This window comes from Oncorhynchus nerka, linkage group LG21, assembly GCF_034236695.1.
Source record: "Oncorhynchus nerka isolate Pitt River linkage group LG21, Oner_Uvic_2.0, whole genome shotgun sequence".
Taxonomy (NCBI): Eukaryota; Metazoa; Chordata; class Actinopteri; order Salmoniformes; family Salmonidae; genus Oncorhynchus; species Oncorhynchus nerka.
Genome location: NC_088416.1, coordinates 9,324,113 through 9,342,421, shown reverse-complemented (window position 1 = coordinate 9,342,421; position 18,309 = coordinate 9,324,113). Strand labels below are relative to the sequence as shown.

At 44.1% G+C, this 18,309-nt stretch overlaps 1 protein-coding gene across 1 annotated transcript; it reads left to right on the top strand.

The window, feature by feature from the left end:
- The first annotated feature begins 3,827 nt into the window (after window positions 1–3,827).
- Window positions 3,828–18,248, top strand: LOC115103806 (envoplakin-like). The gene is made up of 22 exons (XM_029624764.2): window positions 3,828–4,047; window positions 6,432–6,531; window positions 6,653–6,807; window positions 7,163–7,286; window positions 7,643–7,768; window positions 7,888–7,929; window positions 8,260–8,421; window positions 8,616–8,723; window positions 8,926–9,021; window positions 9,280–9,393; window positions 10,008–10,154; window positions 10,528–10,682; window positions 10,816–10,916; window positions 11,254–11,414; window positions 12,156–12,292; window positions 12,422–12,560; window positions 13,141–13,334; window positions 13,504–13,654; window positions 13,772–13,855; window positions 13,964–14,071; window positions 14,224–14,316; window positions 14,441–18,248. Exons 1-22 carry the CDS (start codon window positions 3,995–3,997, stop codon window positions 17,828–17,830), a joined length of 5,940 nt encoding a protein of 1,979 aa, XP_029480624.1. The 5' UTR covers window positions 3,828–3,994; the 3' UTR covers window positions 17,831–18,248.
- The last annotated feature ends 61 nt before the right edge of the window (window positions 18,249–18,309 follow it).

Genomic DNA, 18,309 nt, shown 5'->3' with positions numbered 1-18,309 from the left:
CGCTAGAGCACGATGGGACAAGGATAATCCTGACCGCCAAACCCTCCCCTAACAGAGACGACGCTGGGCCAATTGTGTGCCGCCCCGTCTCACGGTCACGGCCGGCTGCGATGGATCTCTAGTGGCACAGTGGCACTCTAGTGGCACAGCTAGCGACTGCGATGTAGTGCCTTAGACCTATGCCCTCCCAGGCCCACCCATAGCTGCGGCACTGCCCAGTCATGAATTGATTTCAATTGACTGATTTCCTTGTATGAACTTTTAACTTAATAAAAGTGTTTGAAATTGTTGCATTTATATATATTTTTTCAGTATAAAATTTTAAACAATTTAGATAGTCTAAGACAAAATGAAACATTCAATAAATCAAAAGTTCAGTAAATAACAGGTAACTAAATGAAATTAAGGCAAACTAGACAGATCAAATAAAATATATAGTAAACCAAAATCAAACGACCATCAAAAAGAATTGGGGAAATAATCTATCAACAAAGAAAACATCTGAATGTCCTTTCGCAGTATGACATGGGGAAAGGAAAGATGAAGGTGATGTGGCTGGTGTGCAAACCGATTATTTCATTTTGGAATTGATTAAAATTAGGATAAGATTAGGGTCAGGATTAAGGGTTTGGTTAAGGTTGGGAATAGGTTACGGTCAGTAGCTATGTTACCATTAACTTCAGCAGTGATTTCTTTTGACGACGACATTTATTGAGTTTGCATAGAAAATAGATGCGACAATTGCCTGCTACGGTACGTTTCCATTGAACTGTCATGTGTCGATTAAAAACAGCTGGACATTTGGTTTCCCTTTCCTTTTAAGAACACTGATCTAGTGAAAGGACTTGGCATGTCCCTATATACTTGGAATGCTTTCACCTACCCGGTCCTCTGAAACCAGTTGTCATAAATTAAAGCCAAGGAAAGTTAACAATTTAAGACTATTGTTACACAGCTCTCTAACTGTTTCACAATTCAAATGGGTCTTATCCACAAGGTAGAATGTAGAATACAAATGAAGTGGTAGAAGTTTTCCCATGATCCATTTAGCCAAATTGTGCATTAATAATACATTGGCGTCAGCCTGTATGCCCTCCCACCTAGCATTTAGAATTACTTCAGGTGCCCGTAAAAATGATTCTGCAATTATCATTTATTTGGAAAAACACCATTTCCATCGCCATTTATCACAATAGAAAATGGGACCGAGCATATAACAAATGTGTGCGCTCTATCTGAATCTTACTCTCTTGCAATTGACGTCTCATTTACATTTACATTTAAGTCATTTAGCAGACGCTCTTATCCAGAGCGACTTACAAATTGGTGCTTTCACCTTATGACATCCAGTGGAACAGCCACTTTACAATAGTGCATCTAGGTCTTTTAAGGGGGGGGGAGAAGGATTACTTTATCCTATCCTAGGTATTCCTTAAAGAGGTGGGGTTTCAGGTGTCTCCGGAAGGTGGTGATTGACTCCGCTGTCCTGGCGTCGTGAGGGAGTTTGTTCCACCATTGGGGGGCCAGAGCAGCGAACAGTTTTGACTGGGCTGAGCGGGAACTGTACTTCCTCAGTGGTAGGGAGGCGAGCAGGCCAGAGGTGGATGAACGCAGTGCCCTTGTTTGGGTGTAGGGCCTGATCAGAGCCTGGAGGTAGTGAGGTGCCGTTCCCCTCACAGCTCCGTAGGCAAGCACCATGGTCTTGTAGCGGATGCGAGCTTCAACTGGAAGCCAGTGGAGAGAGCGGAGTAGCGGGGTGACGTGAGAGAACTTAGCCACATTCCTCTCCGTCCCCCATTGTTGATAAGCTTAGCAGAAACCCTCATCTTGAATGAACGTACAAGTCTTCCGTTTGGCAAACAAGGACATTATCAATGAATGAAGTATTTGTATGATTAAATATTTTGCCGTGGGCCTACTAGTTGAGATGTCCCTTGTCTTAGATCACTCCCAAAAACAGTCATTCTAGGCCTCTATCCTGTTCCTTGTTTATTTCTGGTCAACCTATTGATGAGAGAATGAATAACTTTGATATCTGGTTTTATAAAGGTGCACAGCAGTCTCGTGTCCATAGCTAGGTAATTGAGGATAATGTCAAACTTTATTGTAGATTTGTGACAGGCCATCTCCAAGGGGGTCGTTTGACGCTAGTTTCCACTTCACAGTAGGGCTGTTTTTGGTTGCAGAAATGGCTTCTTGAAGACGTGAACTTTCATTTGTCTTAATTACAAACGTGTATGGGAACCATAAATATGAATAAAAATGTTCAGTGATGAGCCTAGTTTAGTCAAGGAGAAAGCACTGAGCTATACCGGAAGGATCCTTCATGGATAGCCATGATTGGCTGAGGATAATGGTTTGGTTAACCATACAGACGGGTTGGTTGTGCGTTTACGTGTGAATTCTTAAAGAGATGGGTGGGGCTTAAGAGGTTGTGAACAATGCCGAATGGCCGTTCACAAAGAAGAGCTTTTAAAAATAAAAAAATCTCCTGAATGGGATAGCAAGTTTATCAACTTTCAAAGCACCATAACTTTCCCCTGTTTACTCCAACAGTGTATGAAAAACATGTTGAAGCTGAGTTTATATTAAAAAAAATAAAGCAAAATCACTTACATTTGACATAAGCCCCCCATAGAAAGATCTGGTCACATTTGTGAAGCCCACTGTAAGGGATATGTACAAGCAATGTATAGAACAGACCCAATGTTCTTATGGTATGTGTAAAAGAACATTTCTCTGTTGGATACATTCTAATATTCTGAACTTTGATTCAGAAAGATTTTTGTTGCTTTTTCAAAATCAATATAATACTTGGTAATTGATTGTTTTACAACAGGGATCATCACACAGTAAACCATCTATCTGCTGCAGGCCCATTTTCTTCTTGAGCGGATGATCGAGGGACCGGAACATAATTACAAATCATTTATAAACTGCAAATTGACCGGCAAAAGCCCAAACAGATATGATATTTCACTCAAACATAACCATTTCAAACATTTCTGACGTATGTAGGTGATCACGTGTGCCTCTATTTTTCGAGGGAATTACTTGGGAACAGAATTTCAAAATTAAAATCACTTGGATATCACTTACTGGTGTTTTTAGTCTTTCATATCCAACAATTAAAGTTTGAAAAACTTGGGGGCCAAATAAAGCTACCGGGGGGGCCAAATAAAGCTACCGGAGGGCCGCCAGTTGGGGAACCCTGTTTTACAATATCAACATTTCTACTTGTTTATGCCCCCTTCTCTCTCACACACACACACACACTATAGGGTGGCAGGGTAGCCTAGTGGTAAGAGCGTTGGACTAGTAACCGGAAGGTTGCAAGTTCAAGCCCCCGTGCTGACAAGGTACAAATCTGTCGTTCTGCCCCTGAACAGGCAGTTAACCCACTGTTCCTAGGCCGTCATTGAAAATAAGAATTTGTTCTTAACTGACTTGCCTAGTTAAATAAAGGTTTAAAAAATTATAGGAACAGAGTACACAGGCACCCACTAAGATAGGATTGTACTTCATCTTGCCTTGTTTAAGGTTTACATTACCTCCACTACTTATTAGTATCTAATTACCCACAAGCCCATATGTCATTCTACATGGATCCTTATAGAAATGGAATGTTCCTCCAGACTCCCTAGCAAAATAGCGACAGTGACTTTAGAAAACCTCAATGAGTGGCAGTGAACCAATGAACGGGGAGGGTTGAACTAGAGAGGTGAGTAAAGGAGGGCAGGAGTGAGGAGAAGGAGTGTGTAAGAACAGGTTGGCCCGGTCCTGTGGAACTAAATAGGTTGTAAACAGGGAGGGGCACAGGTACTCTTTCAGTCAGCTTAATCACAGTGCTGACACCAACGGGGACACACTGAAATAGGCACGGGGAGTGTGTGTCTTATCTGTGACAGCGAGAGAGGAACAGAGAGTGTGAGGGGAATAGAGAGACTTGAGTTCTGTCCGTGGAGTGGAACGTCCACTCGCCAAAAGATCCAGGATGTTCAAGAAGAAGGACAGTAATACCTTGAAGGGGTCCGGCAAGATCAGCAAGTGAGTCTTGAAGGAACGACAGCCAACTCGGTCATGCAACCCTCTCCACTCTACCGCCTTCCTCCTTTCCTCTCCTTCTTCCTTAACATGGATTTGTTTCTTATCTCCGGTGTTTGCTGTGTTGCCCTCTTTCTCGTAGAATCCTCTGGAATCTCCTTTGTTTAGTTCATTCCTAACTACTGGATAGTGGAGATTGGAAGGTGGATGGTTTACTGTGTGTTTTGGCATGTTGCCCGTCGTCAAGAAGACCAGCTTTTGTTCGATGTAAAGATATGAAGAGAAGTTTTGTTTGTCTCTTTGGTTGTCTTGATGTTATCATAGATTTTGCAGGGTTTTTATGTGGCCTTAGGTCAGATTTGCTCAGGAGAAGCATTAGAGGGGCTCTCAATCACCTGTTTGTGTATGTGTGTATGTTTTCAGGTCACGTAAAACAGATTCAAAAATTTGATGGCATCATCAAATGGTATGGCTCCTTAGGTTCACATTGATTTGGTGACTATTCACGTCATAACATTCCCCGTGGAGGGATATATGATGGCATCAAGATTTCTACTTTAGCACGAAAGAGTAGGACATACAGCACATAGATAAGGTAGGTTAGGGACATATAATTGTATCAATGTTCATCCATCAATCAAGTATGACTCCTATGTCAATGCGTCATCAAAAGCGTAGCCTGTAGGCCTACATTAGCGATGAATCAAGTGTCACCCGATTAGAAAAATACGAATCACTTGAGCTTCCCTAAGTTCGAAAATCAACCCTGACCTTTTGTTTTTGTCTCACCCTCAGCACAGGCCTGCTTAGCACCAGGATGGGTGGTGTTTATGTTGAGTCAATGGAGACTGGTGTTAATGGGGATGTAACCTGTAAGCCTTACACTGGTGAAAAGACTCCCAAGAGAAAGATGGGAATGAAAATGAGGCGGGAATACATGGCTTTATCTTGGCCAGGTCGCAGTTGCTAATGAGAACTTGTTCTCAACTAGCCTACCTGGTTAAATAAAGGTGAAATTAAAAATAAATAATAGTTTACCCAATCCATCACCTGTAGAAGTTGTCATTGGAGGGATAGTGGTGTTTAAAGAGGTTTGTGAGTCCTGTAGTGCTGGTATTTAAAGGGGAGGTTAGTGGCATCACTTCAGTGCTGCTATGGTCCTTAGGGGCAGGTTGACGTGAGAACACAGACCTACAGATTACTGAATCGGTCCTCTTATGCTGCTGGTACAAGCATATGTAATCTCATTACATCATAATACATGTTTTACTGTTGATAGCAGCACTTTCATTTCAAAATGGCTCCTTGGGTTTATAAGGAACATGGGCAGAAATGTTGGGGTCGTGGAATGTGGTCAGTTAAGCAAATACAACTACACAGTCAAAATAGTGGACTATTTTCAACACATGCACTGAATATCACCTGAATTGGTGAAATTAATTGATCCCAACTCAGATGAACAGTTGTAAGACGACAGTTACATACAGTATTTTACAGTTTATCAGGCAATCTGAAAAGCCTGGATTCTAAGCTGTGGAAAAGTATTCAACACACTTCTAACCCTCTCGGGAGATCAATGCTCTACCTTGAACCACTGCCCTGGGAGAGTACCCACTAGGTCGGCAGAGAGAGAGAGCAATACAGGCAGTCACAGTCACACAGAGGGAGTGACAGAGAGACAAACAAATAGTTGTTGTGGAATGATGGAATGTTCAGCGTTTTGGGAATTCTCAGGTGGGGCAGTGGAAGTGATTCACCCTCCTGTTGATCCCAGGTCGTCACCTCTAGAGACCATTGGGTTTAGGTCCCAAATGGCACACTATTCCCTACATAGTGCACTACTTTTGACATGGTCAACAGTATTGCACTATGAAGGGAATAGGGTGCCTTTTGGGACTCACCCGTGGTTTCAGTTCTAGAGTGTTGTCTTATGTAGGGCCAGGAGCTTTTCCTGAACATCAAGAACCCAGTGCCCTAGTTATAGGTTCTACCTATGGCCCAGAGTTCTTCCTGGTCAAGTCAGATAAGAACTCCTGGTCCTAGTAATACATTTGGACTTTTGTTAGTCTTGGACAAAGTGTTCGTTTTGGACAAAGGGAGTTCACGGAGGACAGCTTCACACACATCTATTCTTAGCCTGTGGTTTTATATCTAATGATTTTGCGTGTAAGGTTTTGTATTTGGATAGCTTCCACAAGGATAATGGCCTCTGCATCCATCTTAAATGTTTAGGACCTTGACCTTGTTTAGGACCTTGAAGTGCTCGATTCAGACAGAGATTCCATTTCCACATTCCTCTCTCTGCCTTTTTCCTTTTTGTATTTTGTATCTTCTTTGCTATTTTTCTAAATCAGATCTTTAACCTTTAACCTTTGCCCTCTAAACAGGTCCACAGCCAACGACTTGGCCTTGGTGATTGCACGGATGCAGAAGAATTCCGACCAGGTGGAGAAAGATGTCCTCCGGGCCGAAGAGCTACTGGCTGTGGTGAGAATACATACTGACGGTCTCTCTTACTCTCTAAATAATAGTGTGTCCATGGACTTCAATTCTGGCCACTAACTGTTCTGTTGACTCACCTACTGTCTTCATCCCCATTGCCATGTAGGATGCAGAGAATGAGAAGAAAAACCGCCCCCTCCAGCACCAGAAAGTGGTGGCAAGCAACCTGTCTGAGGCTGAGGGCCTGCTGAATGACCTCTTCCTGGATGTGGACAGGGCCAAGAAGTGCAAACACCCCCAAAGCAGCGAGATAGAGAGCGAGTGAGTGACCTCTTCTAGGCCCATCCCACTGATCACAAATGTCAATTCAACGTCTATTCTACCATTTCATTGAAATGATGTGGAAACGACGTTGATTCAACCAGTGTTCCCAGTGGGATATCTCTTATGAACGCTGATATCATTTGGGCTCTTCAGCTGCTCCAAAAAGATTAGTCTCTGCAGAAATCCACTTTTCCCTTTAAGACATTTGATCATTGGGGGATGCAGTGAGGGTCCATCTGGATTTGTTTACTAAAACGTGTTGCTCTTGCCAGTTCTCTTTGTTATCATGCTCATGCTAAACATACTAAAACGTCTTTTCCCCCTCCCTCCCTCAACCTTTTGTTCCTTCCAGTGTCAGTCACCTCCATGACCGCTGGCTGAAAGACTGTGCCTTCTACCGGGATATCTATGAGCCTGTCAACGATGTGGAGCTGAAGCCCAGAATCGACTGGGCTTCAGTGCTCAATCGTAAACAGGTAAAAATCAAGTGTCCTCTTCTTCTTTGGCAACTAACTTAAGACCAAGCCTCCATATTGTAAACATCGTTATCAAAGCATGGTGCTCATCCCCTTGACAAACTGTTCTGGTCACCAATCCAAGCTGAAATTGACTTCCGTTGTACTATATATTGACTGACTTAGCTAACACAACGGTGCACAACACAACAACGAGCACAGCAGTATACAACGTTCAGTTCATCGCTATCCTACAGTTCATGTTCATTTAAGATACCCCATACGAATGCATGCTACCATAAAGCCTCTTTTTAGTTTTCTTCTGAGTCTAATTGTGTCCATGATTGACCATACCGTTCTGCGTGTCTGTCTCTCAGAGGGAGGTGAACACGGAAGAGTACGGGCCCACCATGGCTGACCTGAAGAAGCAGATCGCCGCACACAACATACTGCACAAGGAGATCGAGACCTACAGCTCTCAGCTCAGCTCCACCAGCACCAAGGTAACCCCTTCAACTCTCTCACCTCTGTGACAATGAATTCAAGGGTTCGTGGATTTAATGGATGTGTTTGAAAACATCTTGTAGCTAGTGAACATGACCACAATTCATTTGTGTTTCAGGAGGAGTATGCTGCCATCAAGAAACAATACAACAACCTCTTGGTAAGTCTGTGTATCATATGGGTACTATGAGATCCAGAGGAGGCTGGTGGGAGGAGCTATAGGAGGACGGGCTCGTTGTAATTGGCTGGAATGGAATAAATGGAACAGTATCAAACACATCAAACATTTGGAAACCCCGTGTTGGACTCTGTTCCATTTATTCCATTCCAGCCAATTACAACGAGCCCGTCCTCCTATAGCTCCTCCCACCAGCCTCCTCTGATGGGATCGGTGGGATTTCACTTTCAACCTAAAAAGTAATTGTAACATCTGTTCTCTTTTTGGTGTGACTCTTTACAGTTGTTATATAATACTGTTCTATTCCCACAGGACAATTCAAAATGGCGGCACCACTACCTGAGCAGTCTGTATGACTATATGCAGGGCTGTAACAAGGAGCTGGCCTATCTAGGAGACGAACAGGCAAAAATCCTGAAGCAGGACTGGAGCGACCACATGTTGGACCCTCCAGACGTCCGTAGACAGTATGAGGTGAGAGTCCATCTTAGGGGTCAAATAGAGTGTCACTCAATGTCAATGGACTTTACATAACAATAAAGTATGAAAATGTTGCTTGAGGAGGTGCTTCATAGGTTTCTGACGTGGATGTACATTTAGATTTCCATTACTGAATGAGCCATGTTCAGTGACATCATATTTCTTTCTTTTTAAAAAATCTCAATCAGAACTTTAAGAACAACAGCCTGCTGTCCCATGAGAGCGAAGTGAACAAACTCCAGGACGACGGAGATCGACTCATTGAACTGAAGCACCCGGCCAGCACCACAATACAGGTACACGCCAATAACCAATTCAAACTTTTAAGTACACCTCCCCTTGTCGACTATTACCATTTCACATTGTCTTCAGTCAAGAATCGATCACTCTTCCGTAGATTAGACTTCTACATGTAGGTCCACCAAGTTTACAATGTTCCTGAAAGATATCGAGATTTCCCCTTTTTCCGTGATGGCTTCATCTTTCTACTTGTTTCAGGCTCAGAGAGATTCTTTACGGAATGACTGGCAGAAGTTCCTCAACCTGTGCATCTGCCAAGAGACCCATCTGGATAACATGGAGGATTTCAAGAAGGTAAATGTCACTCAGAATACATTAATTAACGAGGCTTCATAGTATCGTCATCAGCTTAGAATTATATTCTGACTTCCGTCTTTATTGCCAGAATGGAAAGGGTATCTTCTGTTTGGTTTTGAAGCAGAAATGTCCCTAAGCACATTACCATAGACATTCAAACTGCCGCATGATCAGTAAACTGGATAGGTCAAAGATACTGTATGTGGAAAAAAGATACCATGTTCTGATGTGTTGTCTGTCTGTGTCCCTGTTCAGTACCAACTAGATGTGGAGACACTATCAGAGTCTCTGAGTGACCTCAACTCTAGCCTGAAGAAAGTGGAAGGCTCAACTGGGAGGAGTGGCTCAGCGATGACTCTACAACTGGAGGTAAGAGAAGATATAGTTTATTAGTCCATACTAGATGGAAATTTGTCTTCTGCTTATTTCCAACCTCTCTGATACACACACACACACACACACACACAAGAATACAAATATAGGTAATGCCAGGATGTGAACACTGATATCTATTGTACATCTGGATACTGTTCCAATCTCATTGAATCTTTGGTATTAGCTTGCCAGTAAACTTTCAACACACCCGTGAATCATAAAGATGCTACATTGCATTTCATATTGAGAAAAAAAAATACAACTCATGCTTTTACCTCTGCACATTAATTATCACATTTATTGTCATATAAATATATATTAAAAAAAAAACATTTTCAAGACCATTATTTTTTTTCTACATTATCAATTTATGGGCTTTAACTCCCTGCACCACAATAGAGAAATAAATGGTAGTGTGCGTGTTAACACTTCACTTCTAAAGACATTACATTTCTTTCACACATTATCAAATGTTATCATGACATTACCCTACTACATTAAATAAATAGTAAATAACGTGAAGTAAAATGGTTATTCTGAAATGCAATGCAGGTGGTCCCAATTTCACCTTTACCCACTCTCTCTCTCTCTCTCTCTCCATCTCTCAGGCTGAGGAGAGCACGGTGCAACGCAACGAGCAGCTCCTGGCTGACCTGAGGAAGAGGAGCACCACCATCGCCCCCCTCAAGCTGCGCCGCTACCCGCCCACCAGGTCCACCACTGTGGAGTCCCTCTGTGACTGGAAGACTGAGAAGGTATGACCAGCTGCTCTTGACCTCTCACCTTTTAACTTTGACCCTGTCCTGGAGCCTCCACCACAGGTTACGGTATGAAGTCAAAGCGGGTTCCAAACCTCTGTAGAATATTTTATAACGCTACTAAGCAATGACGTGACTACTAGGGTAGAATAGAATGCTCTACCACGGCACTGAGAGGTGTGTCAAGCCATGCAACGTAATGTAGGCTCATGTAAACATCCAAAAACCAAACATTACCGTGACTCGGGAACTCACTCAAATAAATTCAAGTTCCTAGATACCTCAGTATTGGGCATTGTGTTTGTGAGATGAAAAGGAATATTTGCATGTGATCCATTCTGAGGAAAGTTCTCTCTTTGTGTTCTTTTAGGCTGAACTCACTCGAGGGGACAAGTTCACCCTCAAGTCGAATTCAGACGTTGAGAACTGGGATGTATTGACCAGCGGTGGGGCAACCAAAACCTTTCCAGGGGTCTGCTTCCTGATCCCACCCCCTGACCCAGAGGCCACTGCCACCGTAGACCTGTAAGCAACAGGAGCACATTTATGTCAATTATATGACATGCATATGGACAATAATACTTCAATTTTGTGAATTAAAATGTCTCAGCTCTAACGATTTTTGTGTGTGTGTGTGTGTGTGTGTGCGCGTGCGCAGACATGGTGATGTGCTTGACGACATCAAGAAGAGGAGGGCTGTTTATTTAGGCACAATGAAGGACAAGATCCGTTGTGTCGAAGAGAAACCCGTATACACAGGTGAGGAAAAAGTTGCTCCAGTAATCCCAGTACCCCAAAACAAAGCCTTCCAAATAACTCTGGACCTGCTACTGTTACTGCTAGGATCCTTAACTGTAAATAAGGAGAAATGGCTTCTCCAACTTTTGATTCAACCTTGTCCTGAGACCACATTGTGATATCACGTTCAATTAATCACGTCATGTAAACCCCAAGCCAAAGGGTATTTATGGAACATGTGTACATATGCAATATGTGAAATTAACTACGGCTGCAGATAAAAATGGCACCCTATTCCCTGCATACTACACTACTATTGATAAGGCCAGATTATCATTGCCCTGTGTCCCCCACGTAGCCCCACCATCCAACCCCAAAGCTAAAGCTGTGGCCGGTCAGCTGGATAAGCTGGATGAGGACCTGGTCAAAGCCAAGCAGGGCATGTTGAGCCGTCTGAGGGCCCCGCTGGACCGCAGTGACCCCACCGCCGACCTGGCCAAGAGGCTGAAGGAGCAAGAGGTGAGAGAGAGAGAGTCTTGTTTTGAACTTTATCGAGACAGATTCAAGTGGAAGTGAGCAGGAAGACAGAGAAGGCGAGAGAAAGTCTTGTTTTTAACTTTATTGAGACCGATACAAGAGGAAATGAGCAAGGAGACTGAGAAGGAGGGAGAAAGAGAGTAGAGGTGGAGCCGGGATTCGTACCCACGCTGTGGAGTGATATGTGTTGCAGGCCACATTACCCACTCGACCAGCCTCAGGCAGTCTAAGGGCACATCCAAAATGGTACCCTATTCCGCTACTTTTTGATAGATAGAAAGCATGTCTACCAGCCATTGTAACTGTACAGTATATCTTCATGCTGGTTAACAAGCTAAATCTGAATAATTATAGATTGATATTGATGGATTCGCGCCTCCTAAAGAGGATGATAACGATGAGGAGTCTAATGACGATGATGATAGTTATGCTATTGTTGGTGAGGATGGTACTCGATACCATCTACTGTATGCTGCTCTGTACCATCACTCATTCATATATCCTTATGTACATATTCCTTATCCCCTTACACTGTGTATAAGACAGTAGTTTTGGAATTGTTAGTTAGATTACTTGTTGGTTATCACTGCATTGTCGGAACTAGAAGCACAAGCATTTCGCTACACTCGCATTAACATCTGCTAACCATGTGTATGTGACAAATAAAATTGGATTTGATTTGATTTACTGACTCTCATGATACGGTGGTTGTACCTCTTGTAGAAAGCAGCAGATGCTCTGGCAGCTATGGAGCAGCCAAAGTTGGAGAAGGACATCTCCAAAGGCCTTGCAGCCAAACTTCAAGCTGCCAAGGACAAGCAAGATGGCATCGTAGCCCTGGCCGACCTATTTAACAAGAAGTACGACCATTTTACAAACATACATTATCCTCGATCACCTGTCTTAGCGATATGATATTATCAGAAAATAGCATCACACAGAGGATCTTGCTGTTAATTCGTTTTTATTTTTTGCCACTTATTCTATAGGGCCAATGCATCTCTGAACCTGGAGAAGCAGATCAAGAAAGTGGATGGCATCGTCTCTGGCTTTGAGGAAAAGCTGAATAAGGATGGCCCTATCCCAGATGTCCCCAATGCTATTCAGGACCGCACCCAGGAGATCCAGGTGGGCGGGACAATTACCAGTGCATCCCATTCCCTATATAGTGAACTACTTTGGACCAGGACCATTTCCTACACTGCCTTGAATTAGTGTGCCATTTTGGACACACCTCAACAGTCTTAAGAGAACCAAATAGATTCTACAGTATCCCTGAACAATTTGGACCAGAGAATACCCTAGTGGTTGACTTGAAGTAATAAAGGACTGTATCATTTGACTGCACATTTCAGTCACCCCTTCAAATTTAGCTAAAAGCACAGCACCAGGACACATTTCAGTCACCCCTTCTAATGTAGCTAAAAGCACAGCACCAGGACACATTTCAGTCATCCCTTCTAATTTAGCTAAAAGCACAGCACCAGGACACATTTCAGTCACCCCTTCAAATTTTGCTAAAAGCACAGCACCGGGACACATTTCAGTCACCCCTTCTAATGTAGCTAAAAGCACAGCACCAGGACACATTTCAGTCACCCCTTCTAATTTAGCTAAAAGCACAGCACCAGGACACTTTTCAGTCACCCCTTCAAATTTAGCTAAAAGCACAGCACCAGGACACATTTCTCGTATCTGTTCTCTACAGAGTCTGCGTAAGGATGTGGCGGGCTCTCAGAGTGAACTGAAAAAGCTGGGCCAGGAGCTGGAGACCAGCGAGCAGCTGTGTAGTTCCCTGCAGCAGGGCTACCAGGAGTACTGCCCAGACATCCATCGCCAGGGGACCCAGGTCAAACAACTACAGAACCGCTACTCTAACGTCAACAACCAGCTGAAGGAGAGGTGAGCCCAGGGCCACTTGCCTGTCAGCTAACGTTGACCACACACACCATGTCTGCAAATATATGGTATCAAAAATAGTCCATTCGTTTGCTCGAACGTCAGATGAATAGAATAATTGTTTTCAGTTTGTCATCGTGAAAGTGTTTTTCATTGCGTTTTTCTGTCTCAGAGAGGGCCTCTTGCAAGAGGCTGCAGGCAAGAACCAGGAATTCCAGGACTCAAGCAAATCTCTGAACTCCTTCCTGAAAAATCTGCCTGACAACAAGATCAGCCCCAGCGATGACCTATCACAGGTCAACTCCAAGCAGACCTCCCAGAAGGTCAGTTTGTTTGTGTTGTGTGTCAAGAAGCTTTGAAATTGTTGGAGATAATCTTCAAATATCATTGTAAGACACATATTTTGCAATCAAGTTTTAATTTGGTCATTTTTATTGCAGAGGGTGGTGGACGACATCAAGAGGAAGGGAGACGATCTGGATAGAGTGGTTGACCTTTCCCAAGATTTGCAGAATATCCTCAATGTAAGACTCATTATCCTACTCCATCATGATTAACCGTTTCTTTGTGCAACAGATATTTAAATATTTGGATATTGAATAATAAAATCTTAATTTCAACTTCTTGTGCAGGAATATGAGGTCAACACTGACAAATACAGCAGCGCCCTCGACAATGTGGGAGCCAACGATTCCAAAAGGCGTCACACCTCCACCCTTGCCGATTCTGTGCAGAACCAGGTAATACGTAAGGAATGGAAGTCAATAGACACAAATGACATTCATGTTTATCCACTTCTATGCAGATCCAACGTAGGGCGCGTCATGTTTGCCTGCATGTTTTCTTGAGCACTGTGAGCTGAAGGATGGCTGTACTTCTTTGTACATTACAGGAAAAGGCTGTGGTGAACCACTATGCTAAAACGTCAGCTGAGAACGACCAGCTGCTCAATCAGATGGGCTTTGCTAAGAACCTCATCGCTCAGGTGAGTTGGAAAATCTAGCTAAACATAACTTCTTTCCCACTGCCAGTTTTGATCAATTGAATGTGTTTCGGATACAAAATGATGAAAATGTTGAAGTATTTTTTTGTTGTTTACTTTTTTGTAGAAACATGAGAAACAATCAATAGAACCAACCATAAAACCAATCATAAACATAAAGAGCCTGCAGCGAGAGTTGTGTGTGGAGAGCGATAGACGCAGCCGTGCTGAGACTGACGTGGCTACTTTCAAAACCAGGATGTTGTCTCTGAAGAGCCGTAAAGGGATGCATCGAGTTGAGGAGAAGGAGGTGCTCGAGTACTACCGCGACCCTAAACTGGAAACCGACCTAAAAGATCTAGAGGACCAAATCCACAAAGAGGCCTTGAAGCGCAGCCGTACCCAGGGTGAGCTTGAGGGTGTGAAAATCAAAATCGCCAATTTTGAGGATGACCTCAAGTGCATCAAGCCCAAACTGGTGACTAGAGAGGTGACTGAGTTTGAGAGAGATCCTCAGTTGGATGTAGAAGCCTCCAAGTTAAAAGACGAGATCGGCAAGATAAAGAATGAGGTTCGAGTAAAAGAGGGAGAAGTCATTCAACAGAAGACAGAGGTCACCATCTTGAATGCTACAAGACCCAACATCAGGGAGAAGATCATGAAAAAGGAGGTGATTCGATTGGAGAAGGATCCAGAGATGCTCAAGGCTGTTAAAACATTTGAGAAGGAAATTGCAGATGAAGGCCACAAGAGCAAGACTCTGAATGACGAGATCTTCCAAACGAGGAGCCAGATCAATGCATTGGAGAGGATCATTCCCACCATTCAGCCCAAGGTGGTCACCAGGGAGGTGAAGAAAGTCGAACAGGACCCTGAGCTAATCAATGAATCCAAGAGGATTCGTTCAGGCCTAGAGGGAGAGAAAATTGAGACAGACTCTCTGGTCAAGGAGGTCTCTCAGCTCAAAAATCGGTATAGCGAGGTGGGGCAGTGGAAGCCCAAGGTCGAACTCAGGGAAACCGTCAATGAGATCTACCGCATAGATCCACAAACAGAGTTGGAGATAATGCGTCTGAAGAAAGATGTTCAAGACTTCAACAAGCAGCGTTCTGACTTACAGGACCAGATCACTTTGGTCATGGTCGATCTGGAAGCCCTGCGTTCCAAGAAGCCAAAGGTGGAGCTGAAGGAAGTCATCCAAGACGTGGTGAAAGAGGAGAGGAGCCCTGAGAATGAAAGAGAGATACAGAGGCTCAATGATCAGGTGAACCATCTGCACCGTACTTACAATAATGTAGAGGACCAGATTAACCTCCTGAGGAAAGAGAGGGACGAGTGGAAAGCAGAAAAATCCAAGGTGGAGACAAAGCTTATGACCAAAGATATCTTCAAGTATGAGGATGATCCGCTCTTGGAGAAGGAGGCAGATCGGCTGAGAAAGGAGGTACGCGAAGAGCAACAGCGTCGCCGTACCATTGAGGAGATGGTGTTCGACCTGCAAAACAAGTACATCCAGCTGGAGAGACAAAAGCCAGAGGAAAAAGTGGTGGTGCAGGAGGTGGTGCGTCTACAGAAGGACCCCAAGCAGATAGTTGAGCATGATAAGCTTGGCAGGAGCCTGGATGAGGAGGTTAAGTCCCGCCGGCAGCTAGAGCTTGAGATGCAAAAACTTAAAACCTTAGTGGAGGAGAAGGAGAACATCCTAAAGCAGAGTGATGAACATCAGACGAAGATTAAAGTGGAGTCTGAACTTAAACAGATCAAACTGCGCATCAAAGAGCTGGAGAATGCCCCGCCGCCCGTCGAGGAGAGTATCGTTGTCGAGGAGGTCCTGAAAGTTGAGAGAGACCCCAGACTGGAGAGGATGACCAACGGTCTTCGCTCAGACATGGACAAGGAAACCAATGGCGTCCTGAATATTCAGAGAAACATCAGGAACACCAATGTCAAGCTTGAGCTCCTTCAGCGAGAAAAGGCCGTAGAGAAGACGGTGTACAAAGAGGTTATCCGGGTGGAGAAAGACCAGGCTGTAGAAGCAGAGAGATACCGCCTGAAGGGCCTGGTGTCTCAGGAGAAACATGCCAGGCAGGACCTGGAGGAAAAAATCAAACAACTCTCTGATAAACTCAACCGACTGAATGGCACTCAGTCAAGCACTTCCCGGGAAGAGACAAGTCTCATTCTGGCCAGGGACACCTTGCAGAGGGAGAAAGACAACCTCACCCGGGAGCTGAAGAAGTTGGAGTCTGAGAGGCAAGACATCAGCGTATCGTTCCAGCAGCAGACCAAGCTGATGAGCGAGAGAAGCCAGATCAACAGGCAAAAGAGCGTCAAGATGGAGTCTGACGTGCAGCGTCTGGAGAGGGAGATACTGGACGAGAAAGACACGATCCACCAGAAAGACAACGCCATCAGGGAACTCCAAAGGGACAAGGAGAAGGAAGACCATGCAGAGACCCGGACAAAGGAGACCAATGTCTCCACTAAAATCACCATCTTGGACCCTGATACTGGCAATGAACTATCGCCATATGAAGCCTACCTGCAGGGACTGATCGACCGTACCCAGTACATGCATCTGCAAGAGCTGGAGTGCGATTGGGAGGAAATAACTTCCATGGGACCTGATGGGGAGACCTCTGTGCTGCAGGATCGCAAGAGCGGCAAGCAGTACTCTATCAAAAATGCCTTGAGAGATGGAAAACTGACCCAGTATGATCTGCAAAAATACAAGGATGGGAAAATGCCTATTTCAGAGTTTGCCCTCCTTGTCGCAGGTGAAAAAGAAAAACAGCCCAAGTTCAACTCAATCACATCAAAGCCAGCATCCTCGCTAAAGTCGTCCCCTACCAGCAGTGCCCCTGTTCCTTCCCCGAAGGAAAGATATCCTATCGCTGGTGTAATTGACACAAACTCTGACACATGCCTCTCCATACGCAGTGCAGTGGCCCGCAAGCTGATTGAAAGCGGCACAGCACAAAAGCTGTTGGAAGCACAGGCTGCTACAGGGGGCATCGTTGACATCAGCAACATGGAGAGATACTCGGTCCACAAAGCAGCCGAGAGGGGACTCATCGATTCGAGCCAACTGCAGCGGCTACTCAACGCCCAGAAAGCCTACACTGGCGTGGAGGACCCCATGACCAGAGAATGCCTGTCGGTGGGAGAGGCCGTCCTGAAAGGTTGGATGCCCAAAGAAACTGCCCTGCGTTACATGGAGGTGCAACACCTGACGGGAGGGCTGGTAAATCCCAACAACACGGACCGTGTGGGCATACAGGAGGCCATTGGAGCCAAAATGATTGACAGCACCATGATGAGAGAGCTTCAGGACGAGTACAACTACGCCAAGGAAATTGTTGACCCCACAACAAAGGATAAAATCAACTACAAGCAAGCGATGGCCCGCTGCAAGACAGATCCTCAGTCTGGCCTACTGATGCTACCTGCTTCCTCCAAAGTGTCTGGCAGCAGCTACACCCCCACATACAACTCTCAGCGATTTTCTTCCAGATAATAGACCTGTTAAGTGCGCTTGGAGGGTACTGTTGTCTCTACGGTGAATAATATGAAGTCAAATGATATTGTATAAACATAGATATCAATACTACCCAGAATGTATAATTTAATTTAGTCTGAAAATACTGCATAGCTCACTAAGGTCATGATTGTTGCTGCTGAGTTGCTTTTGTTTACCAAATTTGTTTGGCGATAGCAAAATCTACTTTATAAAAGGACACAAAGGAGTTTTTTGTTGTTTATCCTTGATATTATCGTTTTACTAGAGATGATGGGACATGGTGCAATGTTATTGACTAGGTTTCGCTTGTCTATTTCTTATTATTCTTATGTCTTGTACTCCTGACACTGATCCTTTGAAATGCAACCTTGATACTGCATCAAGAAAATAATTATTAAAGATGAGATTGTCAACATGTGCTTGCTTCTTCATTTCCAACACAATAGAAGAATTAACTACCAGAAAAGAAAAACAAA